Below are 18,116 nucleotides of genomic sequence, written 5' to 3'. Positions count from 1 at the left end.
TGCATTGCCAATCTCCTGCCTCATAGGCCTATAACCAAGTAGCACATTGCACCTTTGGCAGGTACTCGATGTTTATACCGTTCAATATATTTTCCTCAAGGATTCTTTAGTTACTCCTGAAAGGCGCTACACTTTCTCTAACACGTTGACATTTTGCCCCGAGGGGCGAGTTTATTGGGCAGCGTCACTCATCCTGTGAGTGAACACATACCTCCATAGTGACAATATTGGGGAGCGTCACTCATCCTGTGAGTGAACACATACCTCCATAGTGACAGTATTGGGCAGCGTCACTCATCCTGTGAGTGAACACATACCTCCAGTGACAGTATTGGGCAGCGTCACTCATCCTGTGAGTGAACACATACCTCCATAGTGACAGTATTGGGCAGCGTCACTCATCCTGTGAGTGAACACATACCTCCATAGTGACAGTAATGGGCAGCGTCACTCATCCTGTGAGTGAACACATACCTCCATAGTGACAGTATTGGGCAGCGTCACTCATCCACTACCCCTCACAGAATGGGTATGGGGTACATAATAAATTAACTAAGACGTTGATTCGACGTTGAATGAACGCTATCGACGAATAGTGGAGAATTCGGTTGGGAAGAGACTATGGACTTGAATGGGTTGACCACTATCGGTACCTTGGCGTCACTGTCGGCTCTAACAAGGGGAAGAAAGAGGAGCTCAACCAACTCATAGGAACATGCAAAAGTCGATTCAGGGCACTGAAAGCTATGACCTGGAATGAACATGGAGCCTCTATTGCCGTGCTTAAAATGATGTACACAGACTATGTGCGCTCCGTCATAGACTATGCCGCACCAGTTCTGTGCACCTACTCCCAAAGCGATATGAAAAGGCTTGAAAGCATTCAAAATGAAGCCATGACAATCATTCTTGGAGTTCCAAGAACTGCCAAAACGTCTAATCTACGAAAGGAGTTGTCCCTTCCCAGTGTTAAAAGCAGAATTAAGGAACTGAATGCTAAGCTTGCAATTAGGATAGCCAGAGATCCCCATTACAATGATATTACCAAGAAAAAACTGAGTTCTGTGCTACTTTCAGGGATAAACAGGAGAAGCAAAAAATGGCGTCACAGAGCAGTCTGCTACCTCGAAGAACTTCACCTGCTTGAGCAAGCCCGTGAGCTCCTGCCTGTAGAGAGGTTACCTCCCTGGGAGGATGACTCTTGCAGGATCATCATCAATGAAATGGTAACGAAAAAATCCAACATGATACCACAAGAAATGAGGCACAAGTATCTTGAGGAAATTTATAATGAAGCCGGAGATGAACTAGATCAAATTTACACTGATGGGTCATCTAATCCTATCAATGGCAGGGCTGGTGCAGCATACACCCTAATTAGGAATAATGCCTTTCGACACACAATTGAAGAAAAAGCCCGTATTGAGAACTATGCTTCTTCAACCCTAGCAGAGCTAACTGCCATTGTTAAGGCGTTATGAATCCTTGAAGGAAACATTAATGGTGCAGAGATCTGCATTGATTCAAAAGCAGCACTACAAAGCCTAAGTAAAAATCGGGCAGAAAATCTTGCAATAGTCGCTGAAATTAAGAGAGCTGTGAGAGTACTAACCAACCAGGGAAGAGTCGTCAAGTTTCTGTGGGTCCCCTCCCATGTTGGGATATGTGGGAATGAACGAGCAGATGTGCTGGCTGCTGAAGGCGCTGAAGGAGACCATATTGAATACTTCATACCCAAGACTACTACAAATTAGAGGTATTGTCAGGCAACATCACCGTGACAAGGTAACTGAGGAAAGGAGGATAGAAGCACAAAGCAGTGAATCTATACGATGGTACAACATGGTTGCAGCTGGCAATCCCAATTATTATGGACGAAGAGGAGGAGGAGGACGAGGGAAAGAATCAGTAATAGCGAGAATCCGTCTTGGATACAAATATCCATGGAGATATGGAATGGAAACAACAGTTGATCAGCGAAGTTGCAGAATCTGTGGTGAGAGTGACGGACACCGCCTTGACCACCACCTGAGAGAATGTGAACATCTGAGACACATTACACTATTTGTCAAATATTGATACTGTTCTTAAAAGATTCCTCCATTTTGCACCCGCAAGATAACGTAAGATTTTATGGGTTAACTGATGTTAATCTTCTTGTTTGATAAGCTGTTGACTTGAGACATTTAAGCAAGTCCCAGCTGTGTCTGGGTACAAGTGACAGGATGAACAACCCAGCGGGTTTTCTTCCTATTGGGGAGTATTGTACATGCTGCTATGGCGGTGTGTCCACTCACAGGATGAGTGGCGCTGCCCAATACTGTCACTATGGCGGTGTGTCCACTCACAGGATGAGTGGCGCTGCCCAATACTGTCACTATGGCGGTGTGTCCACTCACAGGATGAGTGGCGCTGCCCAATACTGTCACTATGGCGGTGTGTCCACTCACAGGATGAGTGGCGCTGCCCAGTACTGTCACTATCTCACAGGATGAGTGGCGCTGCCCAATACTGTCACTATCTCACAGGATGAGTGGCGCTGCCCAATAAACTCACTCCTCGGGGCAAAATTTAAAAATGTAAAAACCCAAAGCATTTCCCACACGTCCCCAAGATAACCAACACACGTCCCCAAGATAACCAACACACGTCCCCAAGATAACCAACACACGTCCCCAAGATAACCAGCACACGTCCCCAAGATAACCAACACACGTCCCCAAGATAACCAGCACACGTCCCCAAGATAACCAGCACACGTCCCCAAGATAACCAACACACGTCCCCAAGATAACCAACACACGTCCCCAAGATAACCAGCACACGTCCCCAAGATAACCAACACACGTCCCCAAGATAACCAGCACACGTCCCCAAGATAACCAACACACGTCCCCAAGATAACCAACACACGTCCCCAAGATAACCAACACACGTCCCCAAGATAACCAGCACACGTCCCCAAGATAACCAACACACGTCCCCAAGATAACCAACACACGTCCCCAAGATAACCAGCACACGTCCCCAAGATAACCAGCACACGTCCCCAAGATAACCAACACACGTCCCCAAGATAACCAGCACACGTCCCCAAGATAACCAACACACGTCCCCAAGATAACCAACACACGTCCCCAAGATAACCAGCACACGTCCCCAAGATAACCAGCACACGTCCCCAAGATAACCAACACACGTCCCCAAGATAACCAGCACACGTCCCCAAGATAACCAGCACACGTCCCCAAGATAACCAGCACACGTCCCCAAGATAACCAGCACACGTCCCCAAGATAACCAACACACGCCCCCAAGATAACCAACACACGTCCCCAAGATAACCAACACACGCCCCCAAGATAACCAACACACGCCCCCAAGATAACCAACACACGCCCCCAAGATAACCAACAAACGTCCCCAAGATAACCAACAAACGTCCCCAAGATAACCAACACACGTCCCCAAGATAACCAACACATGTAATAATAGTTACTTTATAACACAATTTATACACCAACATAACTACAGTAAAATGTGACAATAGATTATGCTGATGAAGTTGCATGTCTTAAAGTACTAAATTGGGTGATTGGGTAGTTAAGAGTCGTGGTCCCCCTCTCAGATACCGCGAGATCCGGATAAGAGAATATACTACAGTGTTATCAGGACAGAACCAGGCACGTAGTATCCGACTGTTAGAGAGTTGGCCTTTGGATATATATAGATATATATCGCTATAACTAAATAAACCTCTGTATCTAAATATATATATCTAGATATATTTTATTTGGATATAGAGGATTAGATATTTTTGTTAAATACTTTTGTATACGGGAATAGAATGGAATGACAAGACTGATGAATGTGTGAGGGAACAGGGGGGGGTCATACCTTGGGATCACACCCGCGTTCATAGACTCACTCAAACATGCACTTTCTCAAGTTCAGTATTGACTGTGTCAGGCGGGACAACTCTTGTTTACACTTGAGAAAATGACGTTAATGTGATTTCATTGTGCATTTGAAGAGAAACTTAGGAGGTGGAACTCGCGGACCACAGCCAGAGTGTATGGGAGGCACTCCTAGACCACAGCCAGAGTGTATGGGAGGCACTCCTAGACCACAGCCAGAGTGTATGGGAGGCACTCCTAGACCACAGCCAGAGTGCATGGGAGGCACTCCTAGACCACAGCCAGAGTGTATGGGAGGCACTCCTAGACCACAGCCAGAGTACATGGGAGGCACTCCTAGACCACAGCCAGAGTGTACGGTAGGCACTCCTAGACCACAGCCAGAGTGTATGGCAGGCACTCCTAGACCACAGCCAGAGTACATGGGAGGCACTCCTAGACCACAGCCAGAGTGTATGGGAGGCACTCCTAGACCACAGCCAGAGTACATGGGAGGCACTCCTAGACCACAGCCAGAGTGTATGGTAGGCACTCCTAAACCACAGCCAGAGTACATGGGAGGCACTCCTGGACCACAGCCAGAGTGTATGGGAGGCACTCCTAGACCACAGCCAGAGTACATGGGAGGCACTCCTAGACCACAGCCAGAGTACATGGGAGGCACTCCTAGACCACAGCCAGAGTGTATGGTAGGCACTCCTAGACCACAGCCAGAGTACATGGGAGGCACTCCTAGACCACAGCCAGAGTGTATGGGAGGCACTCCTAGACCACAGCCAGAGTACATGGGAGGCACTCCTAGACCACAGCCAGAGTGTATGGGAGGCACTCCTAGACCACAGCCAGAGTGTATGGGAGGCACTCCTAGACCACAGCCAGAGTGCATGGGAGGCACTCCTAGACCACAGCCAGAGTGTATGGGAGGCACTCCTAGACCACAGCCAGAGTACATGGGAGGCACTCCTAGACCACAGCCAGAGTGTATGGGAGGCACTCCTAGACCACAGCCAGAGTACATGGGAGGCACTCCTAGACCACAGCCAGAGTGTATGGGAGGCACTCCTAGACCACAGCCAGAGTGTATGGGAGGCACTCCTAGACCACAGCCAGAGTGCATGGGAGGCACTCATAGACCACAGCCAGAGTGCATGGGAGGCACTCATAGACCACAGCCAGAGTGCATGGGAGGCACTCCTAGACCACAGCCAGAGTGCATGGGAGGCACTCCTAGACCACAGCCAGAGTGCATGGGAGGCACTCCTAGACCACAGCCAGAGTGCATTGGAGGCACTCCTAGACCACAGCCAGAGTGCATGGGAGGCACTCCTAGACCACAGCCAGAGTGCATGGGAGGCACTCCTAGACCACAGCCAGAGTGTATGGGAGGCACTCCTATACCACAGCCAGAGTGCATGGGAGGCACTCCTAGACCACAGCCAGAGTGCATGGGAGGCACTCCTAGACCACAGCCAGAGTGCATGGGAGGCACTCCTAGACCACAGCCAGAGTGTATGGGAGGCACTCCTAGACCACAGCCAGAGTGCATGGGAGGCACTCCTAGACCACAGCCAGAGTGCATGGGAGGCACTCCTAGACCACAGCCAGAGTGCATGGGAGGCACTCCTAGACCACAGCCAGAGTGCATGGGAGGCACTCCTAGACCACAGCCAGAGTGCATGGGAGGCACTCCTAGACCACAGCCAGAGTGTATGGGAGGTACTCCTAGACCACAGCCAGAGTGCATGGGAGGCACTCCTAGACCACAGCCAGAGTGTATGGGAGGTACTCCTAGACCACAGCCAGAGTGCATGGGAGGCACTCCTAGACCACAGCCAGAGTGCATGGGAGGCACTCCTAGACCACAGCCAGAGTGTATGGGAGGCACTCCTAGACCACAGCCAGAGTGCATGGGAGGCACTCCTAGACCACAGCCAGAGTGCATGGGAGGCACTCCTAGACCACAGCCAGAGTGCATGGGAGGCACTCCTAGACCACAGCCAGAGTGCATGGGAGGCACTCCTAGACCACAGCCAGAGTGCATGGGAGGCACTCCTAGACCACAGCCAGAGTGTATGGGAGGCACTCCTAGACCACAGCCAGAGTGTATGGGAGGCACTCCTAGACCACAGCCAGAGTGCATGGGAGGCACTCCTAGACCACAGCCAGAGTGTATGGGAGGCACTCCTAGACCACAGCCAGAGTGTATGGGAGGCACTCCTGGACCACAGCCAGAGTGTATGGGAGGCACTCCTAGACCACAGCCAGAGTGCATGGGAGGCACTCCTAGACCACAGCCAGAGTGCATGGGAGGCACTCCTAGACCACAGCCAGAGTGCATGGGAGGCAGTGTGGGAACCCTGCCTTGGCTTTAGTTGAAGCCTCAGGAACTCTAGAGGATTCACTTCAATCCCAGGTTACATTGCTTTTGACCATGTCGTGGTGCAGTGGTCTAGGCGTGTGCTTGGGAGTACCGAGAGCATAGGTTCGAATCCTCGTCACTGCTCCTACTGATATTCCTCTTAATGTTAGCTCACAGAACACCTGGACGATACATATGTCTGATCTTAGTGTATGGCTGACCTTATTGTATGGCTGACCTTAGTGTAAGGCTGACCATAGTGTATGGTTGACCTTAATGTATGGTTGACCTTAATGTATGGTTGACCTTAATGTATGGTTGACCTTAGTGTACTGCTGACCTTAGTGTATGGCTGACCTTAGAGTTTTACCTATTTAATTGTACCTATTTTACTGCTAGGTAACAGGGGCATAGGGTGAAAGAAACTCTGCCCATTGTTTCTCGGGCAGATGGTTACTATAAGTACTGCCCCAACACGAGGCTAGGCTGCTCTACTCACACCTACAGTTTATGGTTTTAGGCTACTCTCAGCATTGTTTTATTTTGTTATGTTATAATTGTTAGATTAACTAATTTTATTTAATTCTTATTATCTACAATATTCACATAACCAAAATAATCACAGTAACAACCTCCTTAATTTTGTTAGTTAATTATCAATTACCTCATTCGTAGTTGAGTAGTTTTGTCACTACTGTACTTTTTCTTAAATAATATTAATTTGTCTAAAATTACTACAAAACTAAATTTTACATTTAAATTAGTTTAGCTATAGAATACTGGTTTCAATATCCTCTAATCAAATAAATCTCAAAATAAACAATACTCAAATTTGTAACAAATTAGATGGCAAATTCCTTGGCGTTCTCATTGATCACAAGCTGAATTTCCAGGGACACATTCTAAATATATCAAAAAAAGTTTCAAAAAGTGTTGGCATTCTTTCTAAGATCAGATATTATGTACCCCGCCCTGCCCTGGTGACTCTCTATTACTCCCTCATCTATCCATATCTCAACTATGATATTTGTGCTTGGGGTTCTACTACCCAAAATCACTTACGTCCTCTAATTACTCAACACAAAGCTGCTATTAGGACAATATCCAACTCTGGCCCCAGACATCACTCGGTACCCCTACTTAAATCTCTGAATATGTTAGACATTAAGTCACTGCACATCCTCTCATGTGTATTATACATATATAAAACGCTGATCTGTAATGCCAATCCTGACCTCAAAAGCTTCATAGAAGGTTGTAACAGAACCCATGAGCACTACACCAGAAATAAATACAGTTTTGATATTCCTAGAGTACGACTTAATCAAACTAGAAATGCTTTGCAAATCAAGGGACCCAGAATGTGGAATGACCTTCCCAACCATGTTAAAGACTGTACCTCTCTCAACCAGTTTAAGATAAAAACGAAGCTCTACCTAATAAATTCCCTGTAACCTACCTTACCCCCTATTGTCAACCCATGTCTTTTTTTTTTTTTAAACAACGCTGTTTGTCGACCTAATTGTATTTGTGCTGCTTTTTCTGCCATGTTCCCCTCCTTTTTATCTCTATTTTTATTTGTTCTCAACACGTTTTATTCTTTATACTCAATTAGTATTAAGCTTTAGTCATTTAAGTTTTTCCTGCCCGAAACGCTTTGCGTAATAGTGGCTTTAGGCATTGTATGTACTAGCTCTATCTATAAATCCATCACTCTTTGTAAAATCTCTTGTATGTATGTACCTTACCAAAATAAACATTTATTTATATATTTATTTATTTATTTATTTATTTATTACTTGTTGAATTTATCAGTTTATCACTTTTATTTCAATTGTCTTAATATTATAAGTAATAATAATGCCATTATATATTTATAAAGAACGACATTGTTTATATTACATTGTATTGATACATGATATACAATGTCAATGTCTTATGAGGTAACTAATTACATTGTACGATACAACTGCTCAATATTGTAAATACTGACCATTAACTAGCTTTGTAGACTGTATCAGCATCAGTGTACTCTTCTATAATGAGGCTACCATAATATTAACTTAGTTTCAAAATAAGAATGAATTATTTATTCATGTTATATTATAAAATTACTAGGCTAAATTATAATTAAACCAATATATTTTTCTTAGTACAGTAATACAATTTTACCAATACATCTTATACAATCTCTCCAGGCAGACCATTTGCTGAAACTTGCCTGCATAATAATAATAATAATAATAATAATAATAATAATAACAGTATTTAATAATACAATTTTATTCAAACAATAAACACGTTAGAATGTTTACATAGCAGCTCACATAATGTCATTTTATACAGTATAAAAACGACTATTTATGTATTATCTTCTAAAATATTTTACTGCATAGCCTACTGACCCTGCCCCCAGGATGCAACCCACAATAGTTGCTTAACTCCTGGGTATCTATTTACTGCTAGGTCAACAGAGGCATTAGGTGAAAGGAAATGTGCTAAACTATTTGTGTCCCACACTCTCCAGGGAATAGAACCCCAGGAGCCCCGAGTGTGAGACGAAAATGAAGCCAACTGTGCTACGAGACCCATTGATCAACTGCACAATAGCATTTATTAGTATTATATTTAAAATGTCATTAGTTTGAATTACTTTGTTTATAACTCTTTTTGTTTACGTTAGCAGCCAGTTATAATGATTGCATTAATGAAATCACTGTAAATTACTGATCAATAGTTTCAAATTGATTTACCCACAATTGACTATATTTAATAATAATAATTTATTTAGGTACAGTACATACATAGTTGCAGCGTTACAGTACAAACATTCTGTTAGATTTAAAGATAGAGGTAGTACATACAATACCTAAAGCCACTAGTACGCATAGCGTTTCGGGCAATTTCTTGCAAGGTATAAAAGTAGTCTTAGTGTATACCTCAACACATTTCTTAGCTTCAAGTGGCGCCAGAAACACTAGGCGTGTTAGTGGGTCTGCAAGAATTTAGCCCTACCATTCACACATTAAAATTGTTTCAAAACTTGTCTTGTGCTGTCTTGTAAATATATAAATAAATAATTTCTGAGGGATGTCTAACGGACAGGTCAAGTTTTTATAATTACATAAATATAAATGTCAAGTTTTTGTGTCTTCATGCGTATGTTATAATTAACATTAACTGTGTGATTCATTAGCTTCATATTAATGCGTGACTTACGCAGTATTATTATAGTCTCTCATTATTTAAATTACAGAAAACGATAGACGATATTTATTCTATGACCGTTTTCTATTACTTCTCGAGATAGGAATCGTTCTGACCAAGAATGCGCAAGACAATAAAAATGTTTAATGTTAATAAAGATAACACTTAAGAGCTAGTATCTGTCTTGATTTGCATTGGTAATTTATATTTCCGTACTTTTGTTTTATTCCACTATAGTATTTACGAATTTAAAGCATATCGCCATGACCTACTTTCGTTGTTGTATGCATTTCTTATAGTGAAGATTGTTAGTAACGCTAAGAATAGAGGGGGCTGTTAATTTTATATTTGAATTATTTATTAACTTTAATAAATTACAATAATATACTACTATAAGTCTGAGTGTGTTGGCGAAATTAGATAAACAACAGTTTTCAAATAGTGTAGCTAATATAAACGCTCGCTTGACTATCAAGTTGGGTGGTTGTATTTGTGTGAAAGTGAAGTGTACGGGCTGGCCCAGAGACCTAGTTTTTACTTTCCACTTGGCCAAGAGCTTGACTGTCACAGGCAAGACTCGGGAGGGCCTTGGAAGGTGTCCGGGACTCTGAAGGAGAGACAATAAACGGGCGTCATGTCGGTAGTTATGAGATCAGACTCTCAGCTGGCCGTGGCCGACCCCATGGTCGACGGTGAGCTGGTGGAGTGTTCCTCGGAGTGCTCGCTCCCCCTCCCACCCCCGATCATCCACGCCCACCCGCCCACCAATGGCATGGGCGTCGAGGTGGATGTGATGGGCGTGACGGGTACTGTCGGTGGGTGTGATATTGAACGCATCTCGCCCAGCCAAGTGACCCCCGTCTCGTCAGACACACTCTCTTCCTCCCCTGACACCCAATCAGGTAAATCTCAGCCCACACGCCCGCACGCCCACGCCTCCACGCCCTCACCCTTATACCACGAGTGGCCCTGCTGGCTCGTGGGTGCCTCAGAGAGCCACATCGTGCCATCGTGACAGGTGTGGGCGTGGGGCAGGGCCTGTGGGTGGGAAGAATTATAGTTGCACATAACATTTACTCAATGAACATTATGCAAAATAGCTAGATTTTGTTTATTTAATGATGATGATGATGAGAGTTTTGAGAGGAGGAGGAGGAGGAGGGTGGAGAATGATTGGTATTGGTGGAGTGGGAGCTGTGAGGGGGCAACCCTGCGTGACTCCTCTTTCCTGGTGTGTGTTGGTGGTCCACACCTCGCCCGTGACGGCACTGGTGCAGGCAGCAGCGACCAGTGAGTCACAATCATTCATGTCTCCCGCGCTGAGCACCGTGTGAGCACATGGAGGTGGAGGAGGCAGGCACACCAGGTGACACAGCCACACTCCATCACTCCCTAACGTAAACATGGCGCGTTATCACTACCCTCTTACTACCAATAATATTATCCAACCACATCTTGTACAAGTTATCTCTCTTACTCTCTACTCTCACATAAAACGGGACGTAGGCTATAACTACATGCACTTATATGCATACGCATACGCTCAAGTGCACACACGTACACAGCATTCTAAGTCATAGAACAATTCATGTGCTCGAAATTGACACCGGCTTGTGTCTCAATTGATTTAAACCCAAGTCAAAAGTTATCAGTTATTATCAGGTAAGTTAAGCGGCATATTTAATTGACATGAAAGTTTTTATTTGATAGAGTTTGCACCTCTTCCCACGGCAACTCAACAAGAAAAGTTTAAGAGTAGCCGGCGTGTATGGGTTGAGATGCAGCCGTTGCGCTACGGCCAAGTGGCGGCACGGAGCCAAACGCGCCACCATCAGAATAAATAACAACTTATACTCTTTTAACAAAGCTATCCACCTCTCTCTCGCCTAATGGTGTTACTTGGAAAATTCACGTCATAGTAATGAGTGGTATATTGTCAACAACAAAACACGCATGTCTAAAACATGACCATCGACTGAGTACCATGTTGCCACGTTGTGCGACCCACTGACTTAGTACACTTGACCCACTTCCCGTGCACGCTGGCAACGTCGCTCTGCGGCTGCCACACATCGCCGGAATGTCAATACTGCAACAGGAAACTTTTACTTATTCACTCACGCGAAAACAGCGAGGCCACGAAAACAAATAATAAGTCAAGAGAAAATTCAAACCTTGAATATAGAAACGTAACTGGTGAGGCGAAGTTGTGATATATCGTAGTCCAAAAAGCGCATATCATCTACATGTGTATGTATAAGTTGCACTGGACATTCTGGCAGTGTTTCAAAGAGCCCCCGGGGGACTGAATTGAGCCCGTCTTGCAATGTACTGGAGTATGGCAGACTTATGTAAAACTTGTAAACTTTACTAAGCTTCTTATAAGGCGATTGATTCCTCGAGCGGCTACAGCTCGCTGAATGAATGAGCCTGGTGTTGAGTTTCAGGGAACCGTTACAAAGGTGAAGTCCATCCGTTATTTAATCAAAGAGATCTTGATTACTTAGAAATTAAAGGTTAAATTTTGAAGTAAAGCGGATGGAGATACGGTAACTTTTTTCTTATGTTCTCCAAAAGCACAACAATTAAAATATATTGTAATATAAAATAAATTAAACTTGTAATTTATATTTTACACACACACACACACACACACACACATTTTGTGTGTGTGGGGGGTATTGGTACTTTACATTTGGGTCCTGGTGGCTGAGTGAACAACGCTCGTGTTCGTAATCCTAGGGTTCGGGGATTGATCCTCGGCTATGGTGGAAACAAATGGACAGTTTCTTTCACCCTGATACTGTTCGCCTAGCAGTAAATAGGTACCCAGGTGTTAAACAGCTGTTATGGGCTGCTTCCTGGGTGTGTGTGTGTAAAATACAAAAAGTTGATTGTTGAGAGGCGGGCCGAAAGAGCCAGAGCTCTTTCTCTAGTTATGCTCCGCAAGCATAACTAGGTAAATACTAGGTGAATACACACACACGGGTCTCGGGGCTGAGTGGACAGCGCTCTGGGGTCGTAGTCCTAAGGGCCCGGGTTCGATCCCCCGGCAGAGGCAGAAACAAATGGGCAGTTTCTTTCACCCTGATGCACCTGTTCACCTAGCAGTAAATGGGTACCTGGGAGTTAGACAGCTGCTACGGGCTGCATCTTGGGCATGTGTGTGTTTACTATTTGTGCCCGCGGAATTCAGGTTTTAGATCTTGGACCCCGTCTTTCTAACCGATCTATTTTTCCTGTATTATGTCTACTACATATTTTCACACACACACACACACACACACACACACACACACACACACACACACACACACACAGAAATAGGTATGTATGATAGAGAAACAGATCAGGAGTTATTGCATTAGACAACCAACGGCTAGGAAAGCGGGGTCCAAGAGCTAGAGCTCGAACCTGCAGGCACAACTAGGTGAGTACACACACACACACACACACAGGTGCGCTGGTGGCTGAGTGGACAGCACGCTGTACACGTAATCCTGTGGTCCGGGGTTCAATTCCTGGCGCCGACGGAAACAGATGGGCAGAGTTTCTTTCACCCCTAGTGCACCTGTTACCTAGCAGTAAATATGTACCTGGGAGTTAGTATGCTGTTACAGGCTGCTTCCTTGGTGTGTGTGTGTGTGTGTATGTATGTGTGTGGAAAAAAATAGTGGTTAGAAACGATTGATTGACAGTTGAGAGGCGGGCCGAAAGAGCAGAGTTCAAACCCCGCAAGCACAACTAGGTGAATACACACATCCCCAGGAAGCAGCCCGTAAGAGCTGTCTAACTCCTACGTACCTATTTACTGCCAGGTGAACAGACGCATTAGGTGAAAGAAACTGCCTAGTTGCTTCTGCCTCGGCCGGGAATCGAACTGAGGCCCTTAGGACTACGACCTCCGATAACCTGTGTGTGTGTGTGTACCTATCAGTGACTACAGGTAAGCAAGGTATGTTTATGCCCCGACTACTGCCTTCTTGTACCAGTTGCGTTAAAGCCTGTATGTATGTGTATGTGTGTGTGTAGACTTAGGTAATTACACACACACTCAGACACACGCCCAAAGAGCCAGAGCTCAACCCCCTGAAAGCACAACTAGGTGAGTACACACACACACACACACACACACACACACACACACACACACACACACACACACACACACAAGTTAAGTTGGAAGCCCCCTTGGGAATGAGTGATCATAGTATATTGAGCTTTGAGTACCTGGTTGAGCTGGGAATTATCACCCCCAAAAAAGAACTGGGAACCAAAGGGCTGGCGTACCGAAAGGGAAACTATGAGGAAATGAATAAATTCCTATGGGATATACATTGGGACACAGAACTCGGAACCAAGTCCGTACAAGACATGATGGACTATGTCACGCAAAAATGTCAGGAGGCTGTAAGCAGGTTTGTCCCAGCCCGACAGGAAAAAACAGAGAAGCAAAGGAAGAATCCGTGGTTTAATAAGGAATGTATGAAAGCAAAGGAGCAAAACAAAAGGGCATGGAGGAACTTCCGTAATAACAGAACACCAGAAAGTAGAGAGAGATACCAGAGAACCAGGAACGAGTATGTCAGTGTGAGAAGAGCAGCTGAGAAAAGGTATGAAAATGATATAGCTAATAAAGCCAAGACCGAACCCAAGCTACTACATAGTCACATCAGGAGGAAGACAACAGTGAAGGAACAGGTGATGAAACTTAGGGTGGGCGAGGACAGGTACACAGAGAATGACAAAGCGGTGTGTGAAGAACTCAACAAAAGGTTCCAGGAGGTCTTTACAATAGAACAGGGAGATGTCGCGGCGCTAGAAGAGGTGGCAGCAAACTAGGTGACCTTGGATAGGTTCGAAATTACAAGAGATGAGGTCAAGAAGCACCTATTGGAGCTGGATGTGAGAAAAGCTGTTGGGCCGGATGGAATCTCGCCATGGGTATTGAAAGAGTGTGCAGGAGCACTTTGCCTACCACTCTCCATAGTGTATAGTAGGTCACTGGAAACGGGGGACCTACCAGAAATATGGAAGACTGCTAATGTAGTACCAATATACAAAAAGGGTGACAGACAAGAGGCACTGAACTACAGGCCAGTGTCCTTAACTTGTATACCATGCAAGGTGATGGAGAAGATTGTGAGAAAAAACCTAGTAACACATCTGGAGAGAAGAGACTTCGTGACAACCCATCAACATGGGTTCAGGGAGGGTAAATCTTGCCTTACAGGATTGATAGAATTCTACGATCAGGTGACAAAGATTAAACAAGAAAGAGAAGGGTGGGCGGACTGCATTTTTTTTGGACTGTCGGAAAGCCTTTGACACAGTACCCCATAAAAGGTTGATGCATAAGCTGGAGAAACAGGCAGGAGTAACTGGTAGGACGCTCCAGTGGATAAGGGAGTACCTAAACAATAGGAAGCAGAGAGTTACAGTGAGGGGTGAGACCTCCGACTGGCGTGAAGTCACCAGTGGAGACCCACAGGGCTCTGTACTTGGACCTATCCTGTTTCTGATATACGTAAATGATCTCCCAGAGGGTATAGACTCATTCCTCTCAATGTTTGCTGACGACGCCAAAATTATGAGAAGGATTAAGACAGAGGACAGCTTGAGGCTTCAAGAAGACCTGGACAAGCTGCAGGAATGGTCGAACAAATGGCTGTTAGAGTTTAATCCAAGCAAATGTAATGTAATGAAGATAGGGGTAGGAAGCAGGAGACCAGATACAAGGTATCACTTGGGAGATGAAATACTTCAAGAGTCCGAGAGAGAGAAAGACCTGGGGGTTGATATCACGCCAGACCTGTCCCCTGATGCTCATATCAAGAGGATAACAGCAGCAGCATATGCCAGGTTGGCTAACATAAGAACGGCCTTTAGAAACTTGTGTAAGGAATCTTTCAGAACATTATATACCACATATGTAAGACCAATCCTGGAGTATGCGGCACCAGCATGGAGTCCATATCTAGTCAAGCATAAGACTAAAATGGAAAAGGTTCAAAGGTTTGCCACCAGACTAGTACCCGAGCTGAGAGGTATGAGCTACGAGGAGAGACTACGGGAATTAAACCTCACTTCGTTGGAAGACAGAAGAGTTAGGGGGGACATGATCACCACATTCAAGATCCTCAAGGGAATTGACAGGGTTGATAAAGACAGGCTGTTTAACACAAGGGGCACACGCACTAGGGGACACAGGTGGAAACTGAGTGCCCAAATGAGCCACAGAGATATTAGAAAGAACTTTTTTAGTGTCAGAGTGGTTGACAAATGGAATGCATTAGGGGGTGATGTGGTGGAGGCTGACTCCATACACAGTTTCAAGTGTAGATATGATAGAGCCCAATAGGCTCAGGAACCTGTACACCTGTTGATTGACAGTTGAGAGGCGGGACCAAAGAGCCAGAGCTCAACCCCCGCAAGCACAACTAGGTGAGTACAACTAGGTGAGTACACACACACACACACACACTCAGGAATGCATTAGGCAGTGATGTGGTGGAGGCTGACTCCATACACAGTTTCAAATGTAGATATGATAGAGCCCAGTAGGCTCAGGAATCTGTACACCGGATTAACAGTTGAGAGGCGGGACCAAAGAGCCAGAGGTCAACCCCGGCAAGCACAACTAGATGAGTACACACACACACAAGAGTAACAAGAAGACCAGTAGGCGGGGCATAAAGAGCTGACCCTCAGTGTATAGAGAGCTTTGAGTATACACCCCAGGAATGCAGCCCTCACCCATGAATATGCACGACACAAAACTAGAAAACGTCAAAGATTTACATCCCTGCTTGTTCTTGAGGCTCGGAGACTACGCTACGAGGAGAGAGAGCACTTCACCTCGCCCACACTGAAGGAGAGGATAACGACATGCAACATTGTTAAAGTTGATAATGTGTTACATAATCTTCCCAACTTGGCACCTCTGAATAATTACTTCCTTGACACAGCAGACAGAGAAACAATGTTTAAAGCGAGGAACAACACAACAAGTGACAAAGATGGTAGATAGAACTTCTTTGGTTGATTAGATGTAAATGAGTAGAATAGATTTGACGAAGACGTGGTTGTGCACTTTTAACAAAACTGTTTTAATGCAAATATAAGAAAATGGAGAGACTTAGTCATTGTTTTAAACTATAAAATGTTCAATAAACGGGGTAAGGAGCTGACGCTCGACCCAGTAAACACAGTATTTTCATACTGTGTTTACACAGTATGAAAATACTGTATTTATAAATATTTATATTTATAAATACTTATATTTATAAATATTTATAAATATATAAGGCTACACTCAAGTGTGGTCCAGGCTCACTGACAGGCTTAGTTCTGCACTTTAAAGTTTTGTGGAATAATAATATGCATAAGGCAAAGATAATAGAATATCTAAACTATCATCTGATTTGTAAAATAAAGCTAAGCCCCAAAACATCTTAAAAGGAAAGGGAAATTGTGCCTAATGAACTCTGAATTCTACGCCAAATTGACAGACAACGTAGCAAGATGGACAGACTGTATAGTTATAGACCACTACACAACTTTGAGAAACAAGTGAGAGTAGGCCTAAGAAAAACATAGCTGAAGTGAGAGGATGAAGGGGAGGAGGAGGAGCGTTAAGGTTTAGGGTAAGAACTTGGGGCCTTCTTTTAATAATTACTTACTTAAGGTAAGAAGCAGAGTGCTACGGTGACCGGTCCTGGAACCCGTCCTGTTACATAGCAGTCATCTCATTACCCGGGAAGGGGAGGGAATTGTCAGGGAGAAAGTGCCAAGCCATTACGACTGTATAGCACTGAGAAGGGGTCAGGATAAGGATTTGGGATGGAACGGGGGGAAGGAATGGTGCCCAACCACTTGAATGGTCGGGGATTGAACGCCTACCTGTTTGAAGCGAGACCGTCGCTCTACCGTCCAGCCCAAGTGGTTGGGCACCGAGTATATCACATATCCCAAGAGCGGAAACTCGACTATGTAGACACAACCAGGCGAGTATGAGAGGTTGGGTGCACACAGTGGAGCCCTTATCTGGTCAAGAGGACAAACTAGGAGAGAAGAAACAGGTGAGGCAAGTTCACCGCACCAAGTACTGATGGAAGGTGTCATAATACACAAACACAGGCTGGGCTCTTTGACACAACTCGTCCTATCGATCAATACGTCTCATTATTCACCTTATGGTCCCCAACGTACCAATTACGGGGTACGTATGAAAACTACCGGCTCACAAATATCCACGTTTTCTATGGATCTGTTAGGGGGGGGTGTGGATTTGTGGCTTCTGATTAGGTTAGCATTTTGTATTTGGTACGTTGTGGCAAATCAAGAGATTTGCCACAACGTCAGACATCATTATTCCCAAATCCTTAACATGTTACTTTCCTAGTATGGGCAGATTTGATTGTGTTTTGTATCCTGTATCATGTATAAGGTTCTCATTTCTACCGTACTTGAGTACCTGGAATTTATCACTGTTAAACATCATGTTATTTTCTTCTGCTCAGTCGAGAACTTAATATCTGCTTGTAGGTTTTCAATGTCTTCAGCAGAGGTAATTTTCATGCTGATTTTTGTGGCATCTGCAAAGAATAAGATGATGTGACTTGTATTTTTGT

At 44.7% G+C, this 18,116-nt stretch overlaps 1 protein-coding gene across 1 annotated transcript in view; it reads left to right on the top strand.

The window, feature by feature from the left end:
* Nucleotides 1–9,948: 9,948 nt before the first annotated feature.
* The window catches only part of ftz-f1 (ftz transcription factor 1), a 321,925-nt gene continuing 313,757 nt past the window's right edge, over nucleotides 9,949–18,116 (top strand). The window contains exon 1 of the mRNA XM_069310870.1: nucleotides 9,949–10,385. Coding sequence (XP_069166971.1) covers nucleotides 10,118–10,385 — 268 coding nt within the window. The 5' untranslated portion in view covers nucleotides 9,949–10,117. The remainder of the gene's footprint in view (nucleotides 10,386–18,116) is intronic.

The sequence above is a fragment of the Procambarus clarkii genome, chromosome 68 (genome assembly GCF_040958095.1).
Source record: "Procambarus clarkii isolate CNS0578487 chromosome 68, FALCON_Pclarkii_2.0, whole genome shotgun sequence".
In the NCBI taxonomy this organism is placed as follows: Eukaryota; Metazoa; Arthropoda; class Malacostraca; order Decapoda; family Cambaridae; genus Procambarus; species Procambarus clarkii.
This window is presented reverse-complemented; position numbering and strand designations above follow the sequence as displayed.